Source organism: Perissodus microlepis, chromosome 3 (genome assembly GCF_051167445.1).
Source record: "Perissodus microlepis isolate ML-2025 ecotype Zambia chromosome 3, ASM5116744v1, whole genome shotgun sequence".
Lineage (NCBI taxonomy): Eukaryota > Metazoa > Chordata > Actinopteri > Cichliformes > Cichlidae > Perissodus > Perissodus microlepis.
The window spans coordinates 15,027,728-15,047,529 of record NC_140463.1 but is presented as its reverse complement, the minus strand read 5'-3'; the positions used below and the strand labels follow the sequence as shown (position 1 = coordinate 15,047,529).

General features: G+C 36.8%; 1 protein-coding gene and 1 pseudogene across 2 annotated transcripts in view; both read left to right on the top strand.

Annotated features, from left to right (window-relative positions):
- The window catches only part of LOC146390111 (high affinity immunoglobulin gamma Fc receptor I-like), a 44,528-nt pseudogene extending 34,460 nt beyond the window's left edge, over window positions 1–10,068 (top strand). Inside the window, exon 5 of the transcript XR_014799379.1 lies at window positions 9,791–10,068. The product of XR_014799379.1 is annotated as a high affinity immunoglobulin gamma Fc receptor I-like (transcript). The remainder of the gene's footprint in view (window positions 1–9,790) is intronic.
- Window positions 10,069–13,097: 3,029 nt separating this feature from the next.
- Window positions 13,098–19,802, top strand: LOC146390110 (high affinity immunoglobulin gamma Fc receptor I-like). The gene is made up of 5 exons (XM_084920532.1): window positions 13,098–13,128; window positions 13,288–13,332; window positions 13,516–13,776; window positions 13,860–14,105; window positions 19,618–19,802. The coding sequence occupies exons 1-5, from the start codon at window positions 13,098–13,100 to the stop codon at window positions 19,800–19,802; spliced, it is 768 nt and encodes a 255-aa protein (XP_084776658.1).

Sequence of the window (19,802 nt, the reverse complement as noted above, 5' to 3'; positions counted from 1 at the left end):
CACTCAATTACCTGTGGTAGTTTGTGTAATAAGCACAATAAAAACTGCAAAATGCAAAACTGTCTAGTTCTATTTAATAGCATATTAATAATCTATTAAAGCAAACTTAAAAACTGTGTGATTATTGCCTGGACAAACCTGTGGTAGGTTCTGTATAATAAGCATAAATAGAAACAGCCTGCAACAAGCTGGCAGCCAGTAGGTGGCAGACTGCTGCCAATTGGGAGTCTGCACTTTCAATTTTATCCCTGGATAACGTGACTTTAGCTAACATTTGCCTCTTTTTTGGCTTGCCCCGTAGAGCCATGCTTGCATAAACCAATGGATTATAACAATACACTTGGAATCAAGTCCATATTATAGGTACTGCTGTAGGACTGCAGGATAAGTAAAACCTTTTTTTATTTTTTAGTTATATTTAGGACCATGTGTCTTGTAGTTTTTTTGTTTTCTTTAAAAATAACTCTCACTGAACCACCACAGTCAATCTGTCAACATGTTTGTACTCTCTGCTCAAATTGCCTTCATATTAATTTTTTTCTTTTTTTTTTCTTTTTAAAGAACTTATTTTAACATTGCACTCATCAACAAACAAATCGTCCCTAACAAAAAAAGTAACTTCAAGGACCAAATTGCATTATATTTCTACAACATACAGGCCGCGAGTAGGGGTGACATGGGCCTAAAGAGAGAAAGAGTTTGAGACACCTGCTTTAATTGGATGATCACACGACACAGATATAAAATGGTAGAATATGTTCTCAATTATAATTTACCATAAATGTATTGCTCAGGGATAGAACAACTTAAAAGACTACAAAGGCTGAACAGCTAAGTCCTACTTATTATTTCTCCATTATTCACTTTTAGTGTTGTTCCAGCATACATGGTTCATGTCACGGTCCTGGTTTTGGTGACCTGTAGTGTTTTGTGTATTGTTATTGTTTTTTTATGATTTCTTTGTGGTTTGTGATTTCTAGTGTTTTGTAGTGGTTTAGTTCTGTGCCTGTGTGTCTCCTGTTTTACTTTGAATGTCCGTGTCTCATGTTAATGTTTCTGGTTTTGCTCCCTTGTCTCGTTAGATCGGATTTGTCCCAGCTGTGTTGCCCTCCTGTCTGTCATTCCCTGATTGCTCCCTCTGTGTATTTAATCCCTGTGTTTCTCTTTGTCAGTGTCGTACCCTTGTTCTGGCCTGTGTGTTTTGTTTCCAGCCCTCGTAGTTTTATTCTGTTTTTTGACTAATTCCTGCAATAAAGCAGTGGAGTTAGAGTTTAAGTTCTGCCTCCACGAGTCTGCATATTGGGTTCTTTTTCCTGCCTGGCTGCACACAGCCATAACAGTTCACACAGTCAGCTTGATATACTGTTGATAAAGAAATTCACTCTCACAATGGGAGTACCTGTAATCATAACTCTATGACAGAATGCCAAAAATACATAATAATTTCTTGTAATACTGTGTGGTATGTGCCATATTTATGTAATGTTGATACTTCATTTGTAAAATATCACGTCACATATCAGATGTACCAATGAGACGCAACACTATAAACACAGACATGGGACAAGAGAGCACAGAGACAGGAGTAGCTTGAAACACGACTGACTGGGGAAGAAGATAATAAATATAAAGACTGAACTAAACCTACACTAAACACGAGGAGACAGGAACAAAGCCTTGTATTTACAAAGTAGAGAAGAACTAGAGCACTGGAAATACAAAACAGAAACAAAAACACAAGTAATCATAAACCACGATGAAATCACAGATTAATAATAATAATAATAAAACTAAAGTCAAAACATTGGGTCACCAGTGATTAAAGTGATTAAAGTTTTAGACATAATTTTTTATTTTTTTCGGAGTGCCAAATACTCTCTACTACTACTTTCCCTTGTATAAAAATGCCCCATTCACTTCCACTAAAACCACATTTTTTAATCTCTCTGCCATTGTAGTATAAAAACATGCTTTATTTAATGTCAGCATTTCATTTTGAAGAAAAGTTGTGATATTTGACATTTTTACTTTACTTCATCAGATTTAACCATTTTGCCATTCTAGGCCAATTGAGAACATTTATTTTGGAAACTCCAACAATGCCAACAACTTAAACAACATAAGATAACACCACTGAACATATGTAATGTGGAAAAATTTAAAATAATAATAATAATAATGGATTGCATTCATATAGCGCTTTTCGAGACCCTCAAAGCGCTTTACAATTCCACTATTCATTCACTCTCACATTCACACACTGGTGGAGGCAAGCTACAGTTGTAGCCACAGCTGCCCTGGGGCAGACTGACAGAAGGGAGGCTGCCATATCGTGCCATCTGCCCCTCTGGCCAACACCAGTAGGCGGTAGGTGAAGTGTCTTGCCCAAGGACACAACGACCAGGACAGAGAGAGCAGGGGGATCAAACCGGCAACCGTCCGGTTACAGATGAGCTTCCCAATCCCCTGAGCCATGGTCGCCCCAAAATGAAAACATCCAGGCTTTGAATGAGAAAAGGTGTGTGTGAGTGTGTGTGTGTGTGTGTGAGGGAGAGAGAGAGAGAGAGGATTTTATGGCAGATTTTATGCATGTACGTTTTTATACACAAAGGTGTTAAAACAGAGTATGGATGGCATGTGAAAGTCCCTAGATTTCAAAACTTGGACTGAAAAGAAGATTTCCTACTAAAATCAGTGCCACAAGCTATAACACAGCAAAAATGATCGCCAAATCAAAAGAAAAAAAGTTTTTAAAAAATCCACGTAACAATGCCTTCAGATCCGGAGACGCTCAGGCCTACAGTACGTTACAGAGGGGCATCAAAGAGGCCAAGCACAGCTACAAGCTGAAGGTGGAGGAACACTTTGTCCACACTGACCCACGATGCATGTGCCTGCGCATCCAGGTCATCTCTGGCCACAAGCCTAGCAATTCCACATAGACAGCCATGAATGTGTCCTTCCTCGATGAGCTAAATGACTTCTACACTCGTTTTGTCAAGGGCAACAAGGAAAAGTCTGCCTAAACCCTCCCCTTGATGACTGCCATAACGTCATTCTCACCACAATGCACGTCCATAACGCACTGAGCAGTATCAACCCTTGCAAAGCTGCTGGCCCTGACAGCATTCCTGGAAGTGTGCTTTGAGCATGTGCTGAGCAGCTTGCAGGGGTCTTCACAGACATCTTAAACCTGTCGCTTGCCCAGGCAGTAGCACCAGCGGGCTTCAAGACCACACTCATCACCAACATGCCTGAACCACTATCACCCTGTAGCACTCACTCCCATAGTTATGAAGTGCTTTGAGCGACTGGTCCTGGCACACCTCAAGACATGCTTGCCCCCCATGCTGGATCCTCACTGTTGGCCTACCGAAGCACTAGGAGTACAAAGGATGCTTTATCCACAGGACTTCACTGTGGTACTCTCCCACCTGGACAACAAGAATACTTATGCAAGAATGCTGTTGGTTGACAGCTTAGAGGGAAAGTTATTCCCTCTAAGCTTGTGGCCCTTCGAATCAGCAACTCCCTCTGTAACTGGATCATAGACTTTTTGACCAACAGACCCCAGCACGTTAGGTCAGCCATAACTGCTCTACCCACCATCACACTCAACACTACTACTACTCTTCTCTCTTTTCATCCACAACTGCAGAACTAGCTATGGATCCATCATCAAGTTTGCAGATGACACCACGGTGATTAAACTCAAAAGACAGGTCTTTTCTATCTTTTTGAAGCCATGGATTTGAAGAAACTGGCGTTTTTTGATGGCCTGTGGAATTTTTTTTTTTTCCATGGCCGTTTTTTTTTTTCTTTCTTTAATTAAGTGACAATCAGTGGGGTACCATGCTTATTTAAGGTTGATTTTAAAAATGGGGTTAATTATATTTTGGGGTTTTTTTTGTCTTTTTTTGCTTTGAGTAAAATGTTGTGCTTTGGTGCTATGTGAATAAGATTGAAGTTGAACTAACAAGTATTTTATAGCAGAACTTGGTAAATCTGTTTATGCTATAAAGACAACTGTGTTTGATTGGATGAAAATCAACCATTGTTGAAAAACTAAAAAAATATAAAATAAATCCTTATTAAACCTAAAGGTATTTAGTCTTTCAGCCATGAAGAGAGCAGAGGATTGCAATTCTGTATTGTTCTATTGGAAAGAACACAGTAAAATTAAACTTAAGATTTATCTACACAGAGTGGTAATGTAAATGAGAAAAAAAAATCAGTAAATCTGGAATGTGTATCTGTGTTTCTCTGCGCTGATTTATGTTCTCCTGTTGAACTCTGCAGGTGTAGTTGTTGCTTTGTCCCTTTTTCACAATGACTGTACTGTTGACAGAATAGAGAAAACCATGACCTGTGGAGACAAATCGCTGGGGGTCTTTCTCTCAATGCGCAGCCAAGACAGCTCAGGTTTTGGTTACCAGCTCTTAAAGTTAAATTTTAAGACCACTCCATCTCTAGATCTCGCTAAGTTGGCTATTGATGAAACAACACCTAATCATAAAACAAATAATTTCGGTTAGCATAAGAACAACATATAAATATCAAATATTTCTACTGACTAATGCATGTGAGGGAAATTTCTCTTATTTGATGAGTTTAGACTGAGTTTAGCTCCCATAATGATGGTTTCAGTAAACACAACACTCCTAGATAAACAGTATGTTTTATTTTATGGGTTCCAAAATTGGTTTTTGCTCGTTCTAACATGGCCTCAAAACGCACTAAAGCGGTGGAAAAGGAGGACGACGCACCTAAGCTGAACATGGCAGCCATCTCCTCCCTTCTGGAGCAGCACAGGGAGGCATTGGCCGTTTGTTCCAACCTCAGCGAATCTAACACTAAACTTCTGGCTAAAGTTACAGACTTAGAAAGCCGAAGTAGGCGCCAAAACCTGCGTATCCTGGGACTCGAGGAGGGCGTTGAAGGTGGGCGTCCCACAGAATTCTTTGCAGATTTGCTCTGCGAGGTTTTCGGGAAGAAGAGGCTCCCGACCCACCCGGAAATCGACAGAGCCCACCATATACCTGCCGCTAAGCCAGCCCCAGGACAGAGACCGTGCCCCGTAATCATACACCTTCATCGGTACCAGGTAAAGGACCTTCTTGTCCGAGAGGCCCGGCGAGGAGGGAAACCAGAATACCATGGTTGGCAGATTCGCGTGGTGGAGGACTACTGCCCGGAAGTCCTGAGCAAGCGCGCGGAGTACCGTGAAGTGATGACCGAGCTGTATAAACGAGGTCTCAAGCCCGCTCTGCTGTCCTGCACGACTTCACATCACATCTCCCGACGGCGCAAGACGCTGGCTCCATTCGGCTGATGAAGTGAGGAGATACTTGGACGACCTGCCCGTTACAACCGAATCACCCTGAGAGCCTGCTTATCTGGTCTCGACGTTTGTCCGCGGGACAGCCCTGTGATTAGATTGTCCTGACTATTTCTCTCTCCTGGGATATGCAAAGACTTTCGTTCATATTCAGACATTGCGGACGTCTCCTCTTTTTTTTTCTTCTCCTCTGCTACTTACAAACAGGGAGGCTATTCATATCTCATTGCTTTTATTGTCCCCAAAGTTGGTTATAGGTTGTGTTGTGGTTCCATGCTGACTGCTTTTACAAAATTTATATATATATATATATATATATATATATATATATATATATATATATATATATATATATATATATATATATATTTTTTTTACATATTGTATACTCTCTTTCAGTGGTTTTATTAACAGTTCCAGTAGTTCTGGCAACATGGAGTTTTGATCCTGGCTTAGACTGAGTAGTTTTGTTTAGTCTGTATCATGTTTAGCATGACTTTTATCAGTCTTGCCTTTCTGATTGGTGATTGCATGCACCTTTGTTCAATTCCTCAGCGTACAAAGTCTTTCCCTCCATCTTTGTAGAATCATTCATTTAGTTCTGTGATTGTAACTTTTCTCCGATATTCTTCACTTATTTGTTTTCCCACATCCTTCTTTCTTCCCTGGTTCATTGTGATTGTTTTCGGAGTGTGGTTTCCTTGCAACTGTTGAAATTTGTTTGACTAGTTTACAAAGATGAGTTTAGTTTGTAGTTTGTAGCTTGCCATCACCAGTGTGTGAATGTGTGTGTGAATGGGTGGATGACTGGATGTGTAAAGTGCTTTGGGGTCCTTAGGGACTAGTAAAGCGCTATACAAAAATACAGGCCATTTGTAGGGGAATACCTAACCATCAAGCAAATAATTAAGTCTTCTGTTTTTACAGTTACATCAAACACACGAAAAAATCTGATAGTAAACTTAAGCTTAACCTTTGTACTGTACTCAGATAATCCTCAGAGGCTCTGGACTTGTACATAAAGATATTATATTCGGTCCTATAGAAAGTTATATATTTAAAAAACATATACTCTCTGGTTACATTTACTGGCATAAATGACTCTGAATTACTTTATGGTAAATAACACACTATTTGGCAAAAAAACAAAACAAAAAAAAACAACAAAAAAAACAACCTTGTGAAAGAATTCCAGATTGTTTATTCAACAAGTGACAACCTTTGACCTTCATCAGATTTTATTTAATTGTATCAGAGAAAATCTCATGTGCTCTTTATGCAGCTGAGTACATTCAGTGTTTAACCCTTTAAGACCTACCATAGAACCAAGTCTGCCAGAGCTTATATTATATTTTAACATGCTGTAGAGCCATTTTTGGGAGCATTTCAAGTTGCTATACATCAATACAACCATTATAGCCCAAATTTTAATAATATGTATGCATTAAGTGCATAGTAATTACACAAAGTGCAAAAAAAAGTGCAATAAACCAGTGCTGAGTGCTGGGTAGTAGTAGTAGTGCTGAGGTCTGAATCTGAGGGCAGCTGCTGTAATCACGAAGAGAAGAGAACCATCACAAACTGAAATATAAAGTTTATCTTTCAAATCTGAAATAAAGCTGATCCTTCTCTGTCCTCACACACTTCAGGATCTGAAGTTCTTATCTTACATTTTTTCAGTTCTATGGCTCTGCTGACATATGAGCTTTTTATAAAAAACAGAAAAAAAGTCTTATATACACTAACAGATTTTCCAATATAATATTTACCTCCCAAAAGTTCAACTTTGGTCTCGTCTGACCAGATCATCTTCTTCCACCTGTTTGCCATGTCCCCTACATTACATGTCCCTTACATGTGAACAAATTTGTTAACAACTTTTAGTTTGTGTCAGAAGACGAGCATTCTGGACCAACTGCAGTCTTGCAAGGCAGGTCTGACTAACTCCAACATATAAAGGGTGTCATGGAATTGCTATGTGGAGGCAAGAAAAGAACCAAGTGCAGACTCACGGAAAGATAACTAAACTCAAAAATCACTGCTTTATTGCAGGCCTAACGGCGAAACAGAATATCACACTAAACTAGGGAATGATAAACTGAGACACGAGGAAACACGGGGAAAATCACACAGCTCCAGGGATGAGACAGTGACGACACGACACTAAGCACGGAGAACACAGGGCCTTAAATACAAAAGACAATAAAGACACAGAGACCGAGCGAAACAAAACAGAATACATTAACCTGAGACACGGACCTTCAAAGTAAAACAGGAAATGCACAGACTGAACTTAAAGACACAGAGTCGGGGGAAACACAGAGACATGGGACCAGGCCAGGCACAGAGACACAGAACAGAAGGAGCTCAAAATATAACCAAAACCCTACCGCAAAGAACATGTAAACAAGAATTAACCTGAAACATAAGATAATAATAACCAAAACCAAAAACCACTGAGTCAGTACCATGACAACGGGTTACAATTGTCCAACTGGGATATAATACCATATTTTTTGGACCATAAGGCACACTGGATTATAAGGCACATTAAGCGAAACAAAATAGTCAAATAAGCCAACCGTGGTCTTTTCCCCTGCCATATGAACCTAGAGATTATTTTATCCCACTCCTGAAATTGTTTATCAGTTATTTCAACTGGGAGTGTTAGGAACAGATAAATCATCCTAGGCAAAATATTCATTTTGAAATTTAAAAATTGGTATTAAGTTCCATCTTTTAATATCCTCATTTATTTTATAACACAAAGGTTTAAAATTTACATGATATATTTTAGAGAGATCTTTAGTGATATTTACTCCAGGTTTGCTGTTTAGTTTTAGTTTTTCCCAGTTCAGGTTATCTTTAGTTATGTTTTTGCCATCCCTGCCTTGTTTTCTGTTATTTACAATAAACCTCCCTCATGTCTCAGTAAGTGCCTGCATTCCTCCTCTTTCTTACACATCACATCAATGAAATCTTGATTATGGTGACCACAGAAGGATCAACAGACTGAAAGACTGCTAAGATGCAGGTAAAATGTCAAGAGTTTCACTGGGTCAAATAATTTTACAAGCAAAGAAACAGGTGAACAACCTTCTGATGGATAAATACTACTTGTTACAATGCTGTTTTTTTCCCTACAAAATATTAACAATCTATATTTGAAAAACTGTGATAGCAGGTGAGGCAGTCGTGATAACAGCTTAGAATTAAATGTTGAAAAGGCAGCTCTCCGATCTTTAATTAAATTATCGGTAAACATTAATAATAATATTTTTAAATGATCTGCAGTAAATAATGAAGCCATCAGCAATTCAATATTACATTTTTTTCTTTTTTCAGTTTTGATAAAGAGTTTAATGTTATTAAATGTATGTTAACATGCTAGTACATCAAAGTATGAAGGTGACCATGAGAAATTATACATGACTGCAAGTTGCACTGAAAGCATCAGTCTGTATTTTTCTCCTGATCTGTGGGTAACTTGAATGCAATGCAGCTTCTTTGAAAACTATTTTTGTTTAGCATCGCTTTAGCTGCAGAAAGAAACCACACAGTAGAACCCCCCATGCTCACTGTCAGTTGTCTACACAGTCAGCAGCACAGCATCATGGATGTCACAGCTCCGTGCATCAGACTGTGTAAGTGTCTATTTCCACATGAAAAATAAGCTTCAGCTTATTTATTAATCATTATAGTCACAATTCAATAATAGCAATTATTAAATGCCAAAGATTTATTAATTAATTTGTCTTTACAAATTTGTTGTACAACTTATAAGATGTTAAAATACATTTATCAGCAGCTGTAGGACTCAACAGAATATTTGTAACCTGTGGCTCTTTGGTCTCTTCAGTGATTAACCTCATGATCCTGCTGTGTGCACATGATCAAAAAGTTGGTGAGTGTCATAAGTTTCCTCATTGATCTGAACACTGTTCATGGTTTTGTGTTTGTCGGAGCACACAATGTATGAATGTATGAATAGTAGGAAAAAAAGTATTTTTAGTGAACATGTAATTTTGCTCAAGTGATGTTTTTTCATTGTTTAACAAACAGTACTTTTATTACAAGTCTGAAACTTTCTTTTTTTTCTTTTTCTCAGATGCAGTTTCTCTTTGTATCGCTCCAAACAGATTGCAGTTCTTTGAATATGAATCAGTGATATTTTACTGTGAGGATGCTGTTTATTGGGAAGTTGTGCATAATTCCAAAGGGAAAATAAACGCATGCAGTCACAACAACCAGGGAAAAGCAGGATCATTGTGCATAATAAAAAGTGTGTATCCAGATGACGGTGGAGAGCGCTGGTGTGAGACTAAAGGAGCAAACAGAAGCAACGGCATCAACATTACTGTTACTGGTAAGTTTGCACCGTGACAACACTTTGTTTCAAACTTAGTTTAAATAAATTTCACAGCAACTAAATCTCAGATTCTTGTCATTCAGCTGGATCTGTGATCCTGGGGAGTCCTGCTGTTCCTGTGATGGAGGGTGAAGCTGTGACTCTTCGCTGCAGAAACAAAACTGCTTCCTCCAACTTCACCTCTAATTTTTATAAAGATGGAGCTCATGTTCACAGCAGCTCCACAGGAGACATGATAATCCACAAAGTTTCAAAGTCAGATGAGGGACTTTACAAGTGCAACATCTCAGGAGGTGGACAGTCACCGGAGAGCTGGCTCAGTGTCACAGGTGACAAACAGCAATGTTTAATGTCCACATGACACAAAAATTCCATCAATACAGTAAAAATTCAAGATCTATAGATGCTGTCAGACAAACTCATGGTAAAAACCATGTTACCAACAATTTATCTTTAAACAGGGGTGAAAATCTTGGTTCACTGATGTCAAATTGTATTTTGTAACCATTCATTTTTATTCATGTGACAAAATCTGCATAATTACATTTGATTAACAATTGCTATAGTGCAAAAATGTAAGCAGACAGTACACATTTACACGGACTATATTTTAAAGATGGTCTCAGATTCTGTGATTTTAACTATAAGGTTAATGGACGACTCTTGTAAAGCAATAAGTCTGGGATTTTGGCTGTCTCTGCCACCTTAACTAGTCTTTTGTTTAAATAATCATATGTCATATATATCATATATGATATATTATAAATGAGGATAGTACATAATTAGCCAGAAGAAGAAAGAAGTCACTTGGATGAGTGACAAAACATTTCTCCCATTTAAAACACAATCAACCTTTTGGGATATTTAACCAGAGCAGAGACAGTCATATTCAATCAGTCAGTCAATTCAGCAACAGTGTATTGAATATTGTTTCCAAACTGTTACACAAAATGCATTTAACACATTGAAAGTTCACTGTCTCACAAAGTAATTTCTATCATCTCTGCATCCCATCACACAGAGACATTAACAGACCACTCCTCAGAGCCCAGCTGTCATATTTACCTCATCTTACGAAATGTCTTCACTCTGATGATGGTGGCTCTGCTGCTGCTTTTTGTGGGACTTCTTCACTTTAGGAAACGCGGAGCTACAGCTAACTAATGGTTGCCGAACTATAAATGTCACTGTGACACAAGAGAAAATGATTCAGCTACTGATGAAAAATAGAAACATCAAAGCTAAAGAGTTAATATCACATCATGATTCATCTGAATACTCAATGAAGAATTTTGCATGCTGTATTTTTAAGCTCTTAGCAGCAGGTGTATGTAAGTGCTGTGACATCTTTAAGAAGTTAAAACAATAAAAAACAAAATAGAAGTCATATATGTAGAAACATTTTTAAGACAACCACCATAATTCTGACAAACATCTGCAAAATTACTGCAATATTGCTACTTGTCTAGTAAGATACTTTCATTTGTGTTTGTTTTTGTGGACACAAGTGAGAAGTATGACTTTTTATGTACTAATATGTGTCTCACTTTTATCTGATTGTATTTTATATGCTAAAAATAATAAATACATTAAACAAAGATTTGGTCATATACTTAAATAATTGCTTTTGTAATGCAAGGCATGTTGGGCTGGACAGTAGATAACTTTAAAACATGCTTTTCAGGTGGTTTTTTTTTTTAAATTCTTTTAAATTGGCTGTTATGCAGTAATTTTAATGGTACAGTTAACTTGAGATCAAGTTGAGGTTGTGAGTGATTTTGATCCACAAACTACAATTTGTAAATGTTTCACAATAAATTTTAGCAAACTGCAAACCTTGCTGTTTTCAGAGGGAGAGTGCAATTGTTGTATTTCAGTGATTTATCTTCGGTTATAATGTCATACACCAGCATATGTGATCAAAGGTACAAACCTGAAGCATGAAAATGCCCATTGAAAGACAAAAGCCCACAATGCTTTCTGCTCTGAAGAACTTATTTGCATTTGGAGAGCTGCTTCCTCTTTCTCACATGCTTGCAAACAGTTATAAAAGTCTCATTATTTTTACTTATAGGTGTCACGACTGCAGTTATTTGTTCACTCAAACATAAACGTGAAATGTAAAGTTAAAGTTAAAAAACTAAGAGTAACAGTGAACTTTTAAATCTATGGTCAAGTGCTTTAACTGTGAAAGCTCTTAATAATTATTTATGAAATTGTCATCATCTTTTTATTTGAGGTTGCCAGAGAAAGAACTTTTGAAGAACCTGGTAGATCTGAAAAGATCTTACCATCCAGTGTAATGGTGCAGGGGAGCATTTCTATGCACACTTTGCCCCCATTAGTACCAACTGAGAATATTTAAAAAATCACGGCCTACCTGAGTGTTGTTGCTGGTGTCCACCACTTTACGATCACAGTGTACCCATGTTGTGATGGTTTCTTACAAGAGCTCAAATCATCTCATGCTGGTTTCTTCAATATGAAGATGAATTAACTGTATATAAATGGTCTTCGTAGTCGCCAGATCTCAGTCCAATAGAACACCTTTCAGATGTGGTGGAAGAGGAGAGTAATATCCCAAAGACGAATAAACATCACAATAATAATAACATTAAGGAGAAGAAAGAGAACTTTATTTATCAAAGGAAAGTCTGATACAGCTCATCCGCTATTTGTATGAGAACTAAAAAGCCTGATGGCTGCAGGGCCGAATGATTTTCTGTGTCTCTCTGTTTGAAATTAGAGAAAGAGAGGAGAATTCCAGTACTGATGTGTTTGTTGTTGTTTTTGTTCCATAAAGATATTATAAAGTAGTTCATCTGTATTCAGGGACCAGTCTAGTTTGTTTTTTAGGTTTCCAACCCACAAACTTGGGGATTGTGGATCTGTAGCTAATATGTCTGTTCAAAAGTTATACTACATTAAAGTGATGTTTTCAATGGTCATTGCCATAGGAACAACAAATCTTAAACAGATGTGTATTGAACATGCACAGATCCAGAATAGCATTTATTTATCTATAGCAATATTAAATGCCATGTGACTGAGTGGCTTCAATGATTTTGGTGATTTTCTGAGTGCCTGGGCTAACCCTCAAAGAGGCTTAAAATGTTCACTATTTTTGTGATGTGTTTCTGCACAGTTCACCAAACTGAGCACAGGAAACAGGAACCAGTCTACAAGCTGCATCAAACACAGCATTAGTCTGAACTGGTTTGTTGTTCCACCCACTGACAGTGAACTGAAACAGTGAGGCTTGACTTGACACAAAAGACACTGAGCTTCTTTGGAAACAGCTTTTGTTAAACTAGATTATTGAATTGCTTTTAGTTGCAAAGAGACACCTGTGCTCACGACTGTTAGGTTTTCCGTCTACATCAAGACGACATGGAGATCAGAGCTCTCTGCATCAGACTGTGTGAGTACTTTCTCTAGTTCTACATTATTAATAAATTTAGGTTATTAAAGTAGGCTATTGTATTTTTGTGGACTCCATATCAGATGTGGTATTTTTAGGTTATTACTTTTAGTAATTATACATGTTTTAGTAACTAAGTAGCTCTTTTATCTTCTTTAGTGATAAGCATCATGATTCTGCTGGACGTACAGGATGAGAAAGTTGGTGAGTTTTATCATATATATCAACTTTAATTCAAATTTTGGAAAAGCAAGCAATTTATAGGAAAAAATTAGATTTTTTGTGATGTTTTTATTGTTTTATTTATTTACTTGTTATTCACTGAGTGTAGTATGTTGGTTTAATAGTAAAACTCTAAAGTGAGTCTTTTGTTTTTCTGTGTTTCAGATGCAGTTTCTCTTCGTATTGTTCCAAACAGATTGCAGTTCTTTGAATACAAATCAATAACATTTCACTGTGAAGGAGTCGATTATTGTGAAGTTGTGCATAACGTCAAAGGGAAGGTAAAATCATGTAGTAAAACTAACAAGAGGACACCAGCAGGATCATCCTGCACCATTCAAATTGTTTATACAGACGACAGCGGAGAGTACTGGTATGAGACTGAAGGAGGGACACAAAGCAACAGTATCATCTTCTCCGTCACTGGTATATTTTCATCAAAACAACATTATTTTCTGAAAAAAAACTGATTGTATGTAATATATAATTATCAAATGCATTTCATTTAGCTGGTCCTGTGATCCTGGAGAGTCCTGCTGTTCCTGTATTAATGGAAGGAACTGTGACTCTGAGCTGCAGGAACAAAATTACACCCTCCAACTTAACAGCTGATTTCTACAAAGATGGACGTCTGATCTATCAAAGCTCCACAGGAAACATGACCATCCAGAGAGTTTCAAAGTCAGATGAAGGACTTTACAAGTGCAGCATCCCAGGAGCTGGAGAATCACCAGAAAGCTGGCTGAAAGTCACAGGTGAGACACTGAGATGTTTTAAAATAAGGTTTTAAAATAAGGTTTTAAAATAAGGTGATCTGAATGACAGCTGATGCTCTTTATGCAAAGCTGTTAAATCTCTTTGTATTAACATTTGTGAAATACTGAGAAGTTTCTAGTGTTCAAACCTAAGTTGCAGATTTAAACAACTAAAACAGGTGTGCCAACATTTCCATCGCGTTTTAGAAGCTTTTAAGTTGATTAGTAAGATTTTTAAATGTCATAACAAAGAAACTAAAATTAACCTTTGATGATTTACCATTCTTGTCTCATTTAAACATTTCTGTGCTTTCAAACCAGACATGACTCATTCCTCCTCTGCTGCCACACCTTGGATCATTACCACCATTTTAGTCAGTGCTCTGTTGGTGGCAGTGGGACTACATCACTTTGGAAAAGGTTACTGGAAGAGAGGTAATGGAAATTATTATTATTAGTAGTAGCATAAAATCTGCAAAATTATTGTCTGTCAGGCAGATGCATTTTAAAAAATAAAAAATAATATTGAACTCTATAAGCTAACTGGCTTAAACTGAGAAACTATCTGTGCCTGTTTGACATGTTTTTCTTCCTTTATTTGTTTTTTTAGAGGCAGGCACAGTGGATGCAGGAGGAGCAACATATGCTTTTGTAAGAAAAAACAGGAAGACAGGAGGTAGTTTATGGAGCAACAATATCACAAAATTAAGACTGTGAAAAAAGGTTTTGCCTTTGTTTACTCATGTGGTGTTGTCTGTAGGTTGGTTAGACATGTATGTAATATTCATAAATGTATAGATGCGAGTGATAATTTTTTCAAAACGTCCAGCTCAAATGAAAACCACAAGTTTACAGCAGCTCTTTTAAACACGTAATGTATCTCAGACAGCTCGAAATAGTTACATGACGTACAAGTTCACACATGCGTTCAGTTTCAAAATTAACTTTACATTTAACACAATTTGTTTCTCTTTTAAACAATAATATTCAGTGAATTAGCATTAATTGTCTCAAAAAGTATTTAAATGAAGGAGAAAAAAATGCAGAATACAATCAAGAATTTTACCATTTGACCACCCATAAAGGAAAGAAATATATCATTGCATAGTCAAAAAATTTGAAAATGAATGAATAAAACACATTCATAAAAGTGTCTGAAAATTTTAGAGTATATGTAAAACATATAGATCAGAACTGTAAAGTATAATATCTTAGTTTAGTACAATAGTAAAAAAATACTAAGAAGCTCTTAAGAGAAGCTGATATTCTTGTAGTCAAATCAGAATTATCAGGCAGACAGCAGAAACTCATTTGGAAAGTTAAGGTTTTTGTTAGCTCAGTGTTCGATTAGCACCCCTTACATAATGATGTAGGAGTGACACAGATTTTCTTTTCTAACCCTGAATGTCAGATTTTCCTAAAAATTAAGCTTAATGAATACATTGAATAACAGACAGGGATCATCATGATTATTGTTCCCCTCACTCCCATTGTCCCTCTCCAGTACAAGATGAAGCTGCATCACCCTCAAGACCTATTTACTACAGCTTAGGCCATGGTGACACTCAACTACAAGGTAAGACTAGTTGTGATTCAAAGGAATTTCCATGATGGCACTGAGACATCAGAAACATCAGCAAATAATTTTAAATGATCTTCAACAAATAAATGTTTTATTATGTAAAGTATTTTGGATGCCAACTGATTTAATTCCATCGGTTGTCAAAGCAGAATCAGGAACAAGCACAGAGATGTCCTCAGCAGGTGCCTGCCAACCCATAGCAGAGGATCCCTTCTATTCTACAGTACAATAAGTAAGTAAGACTGGGGACAGGGATGCCTTATGTGCTGCATTCACACAATCTGTGATGGATTATAGAGATCTATAAGTATATGGAAGATTTATACTTTTTATACATACCACTCATTCACTCACTCCTAGATTTGTGTATGTAAAAAATCTGATTTTACAACACAGGGAAACTAATGTTTTACACATAATGTTCTTTTTTTTTGGAAACTATTCTATAAAGTCATCATTGGTGCATAATATGCACCATTAAATAATTTTTTTTCCAAACCTGTTTTTTAATTTTTTCTTCTGCACCTTTTTTTTGTGTGTTACAGGTTGCAGAGAGAGATGACTGAAAACATAATCACATCTGAGTGAGAGTAAAAACAAAGAAGTGACCAAATGTTATTACATATTGTTTTGTTTTTATTAATCAAGTTGTACATTGCTGTCTGGGTTTGATGTACAACGTCAAACCCAGACAGCAATGTCTGTAACTTGTTAATGGTTTTGTTTGTTCAGAAATAGCTGCTTACCATTCCGCATGGTTACAAGTATATATACAGTTTGAATCAACTTCTAAATAAGTTTAATCACCTTGTTCGATCTTCTTTCCATTTTTACACATGTATGAATGCTATTACAGTAAAAGAGCTGCTGCAGCTTTCAAAGACCCCCACTGTGGTCAACCGCTAACGTCAAAGTGTCACATTACTTTTTTCCAAAACAGACGCACCGAGTTTGTGGTGAGCAAATAAAATATAACTGCCAAGTTTGATACTGAGCATGACTTTAACTGAGTTTAAGTGTTATCTAGTACCCAGACATGAGGTGTCTGGTTTCATGCTGCTACCTGATCTGAAATTCTGCTTTTACACCATCTGAGCAAACAAAAGTAGAAGTCAGTTGCTGAGTGAGGACCGCAGCTCTCAACTCCTGTGGGCTCGGCTTCAGTAGGTTACAGTAGTTTATATTTTGAGAGGCTAAATAAGGTTTTTTTTAACATTAATTGCTTTAGCAAAATTTCCTCTCCTCATGCCATGACTCTGTTTTAAATAAAGTTACATAGCGATATAAGAAATGTGGAAGTAAATATTGTAAAAAAGTGTGTGCAGATATTATGTGTCTATTTTTTAGAGATATAAATACCACAATTAAAAATGAATTAAATTCACAATTAATTACAAATATATTACAAAAATCCACACACTATGTAGATTGCTGGATAGTGTTTTTTTTTCTTTTTTCTTTTTTTTTTTAGCTTTAATCTCACCTGATTTTTTTTACTGAACCTGTTAATAGTAGTGACTGCTGCACGAGTCAAATCTTTACTCTGGGCTTCGTGATGATATGTTTTTTATGTGTATGTTAATAAATCACAGTGATAGTGAAAATGATGAATACTAAATGATTACAAGATTTATTTAGAGCAGCATAAGTTTGTCTTTGTCCCCTTTGATAAAAAAACTGAACATTAAAACTATTTTAAATACTAAGTGTTGTTTCAGCAGCATAAATGAGCCACACAGTTTTCAATTCTGCAATAATTTTGAATTCAGAACTCTGCATCAGAATATGTGAGGTTACGTTCCCCAATAAAACAAGTAAAAGTTTTAAGAGCTAAAATTTTAAAAATGTATTGAATGTAATGTAATGAACAATGATTTTGAAATGTAATGTTAATGTGTGAAGGTTTCATGCTTCCGTGACACAGTGAGAAAGGTAGAGTACAAGTGATGCACAAACCCATATTGCAAAGGGCAGACATTACAGCACGCCTTGCAAAATTACAAGGAGTATTAAGAGGCCCCCCCCCCCAGAGCCTCTTATTACTACAGAACTTTTGCAAAATCTTGCAAAACTTTTGCGAGATTTTGCAGATTTTGAGATCCCGACTGCATCCTTCTCAGGTTGCATTTGAAGGCCGAGTCAGTGTATCCTTCGTGACCCAATGTATCCCAGAATTCATAGCGCAGCCCAGCCAATTTGTTTCTAACAATGGCGGCAGCTACTTAGTTTTAATATTACTCTTTCTGGGTCACAATATAAACTTTTAAGATATTTTCAGGTGTGAATGTATCTGTGTAAACTTCAAATATCTGCTCGGTTTATCAAGACATCACATATTTGTAAAAGTGCTCTGACGTTTTCGAAGAAGTCTTGCCCACCATCTCAAAGCTAATGTTACTAACCTCTATTTCTATGTTACTGGTTATCATTTTATAATTTTAATCATATGTGAATCAATCAAACAATCAATTTGTCTTTTAATGGTTGTAATGGTAATAATAATAATAATAATAATAATAATAATAATAATAATAATAATAATAATGAATTGCATTTATATAGTGCTTTTCTAGGCACCCAAAGCACTTTACAATTCCACTATTCATTCACTCTCACATTCACACGCTGGTGGAGGCAAACCACAGTTGTAGCCACAGCTGCCCTGGGACAGACTGACAGAAGCGAGGCTGCCATATCGTGCCATCGGCCCCTCTGGCCAGTAGTGGTAGTATCAGGCACATGTAGTCAGTGCAGAGGTGGGAAGTATTGAAGTACAAATGCTTTGTTAGCGTAATGAAGTAGTGTCATAGAATACTTTAAATAAACTATAAACACCTGGTGAGCGTCATTTTGAAGTGGGTTTAATAACATATTGCAATATGGAGAAAAGCTCTGCTCAAACAGCTGAGCAGTCGCTAAAGATGGGCCGCCGCCCTGATCTTTTTATACCTTGACCAAACTCACAGACAAAGAAAATTCCTCAACAAATTACATGAGTCTATACCTTAAGCTCAGCCTGAACCTTTATACTTTCCATTACGAGAGAGAGAGAGAATTACGACCATGTTTTCTACTTTACTGTTGCCTCCCTTCTTTCCCCTCCCTGATAAGCAGAAGGAGCCTCACTATCTGTTTAATGTCTCCCATGAATTTACAATTTACAATGGCCCCAGTGTGTGTGTGTGTGTGTGTGTGTGTGTGTGTGTGTGTGTGTATGTGTGATAGAGCATAAGGTCCATTTGTGGTGCTATTCTACATGTATATAACTAAGTGAGAATGTGATATTACTATTACTAAAGTGATCAATACATAAGAAAAGAAATTTCTCACCACAGTAGAATCTTTGGATTTCCGCAATATTTTTCTGCCAGCTTTTTACTTTTACTCCGCACATTTTACTTCAGGATAAACAGGTTAGTTTGTTGTACTGTGTTTGATTTACATTAAATCAAACACAGTACAACAAACTAACCTTTTTTTCTTTTTCTTTTTTTTACAAAAAAGTCATTGTTTTTTCTGGATAAAATAGAACAGATCTTTATTGTCAAACAGAGTTTGGCATCTCTCCATTGGCAGCATGTAGATTTACATTCAAATTGTTTAAGGATAGGAGAAGAAGCTAAAATAGACAGATGTATGTACCCTTAAACAGACATATGTTTATGTTTAAGGGTACATAAACCCTTAAAGACATGTAATGTCTTATGATGCACTGCAGATGGCAGAGTTTGACTGCAATGAAGACATGCAATGATTACTGTAAAAGATGCTAAAATACTGAACACATAAACACTTACTGGCCTCTTTATCAATTCAAACAAACATTGCACAAAGATTTTGTTCCATATTGACATGAAAAGCATCACACAGAATTAATGATTCATTTTGATTAAAATTGATATAAAAAAAATCAAATTTTTGTTGTTTCAGATGGTTCTGTGATCCTGGAGAGTCCTGCTGTTCCTGTGTTAGGGGAAGAAGCTGTGACTCTGAGCTGCAGAAACAAAATTGCTTTCTTTACCTTCACAGCTGATTTCTATAAAGATGGACATCTCATCAAGCTAAGCCCCAAAACAAACATGAACATCTGCAGATTTTCAAAGCTAGACGAGTGA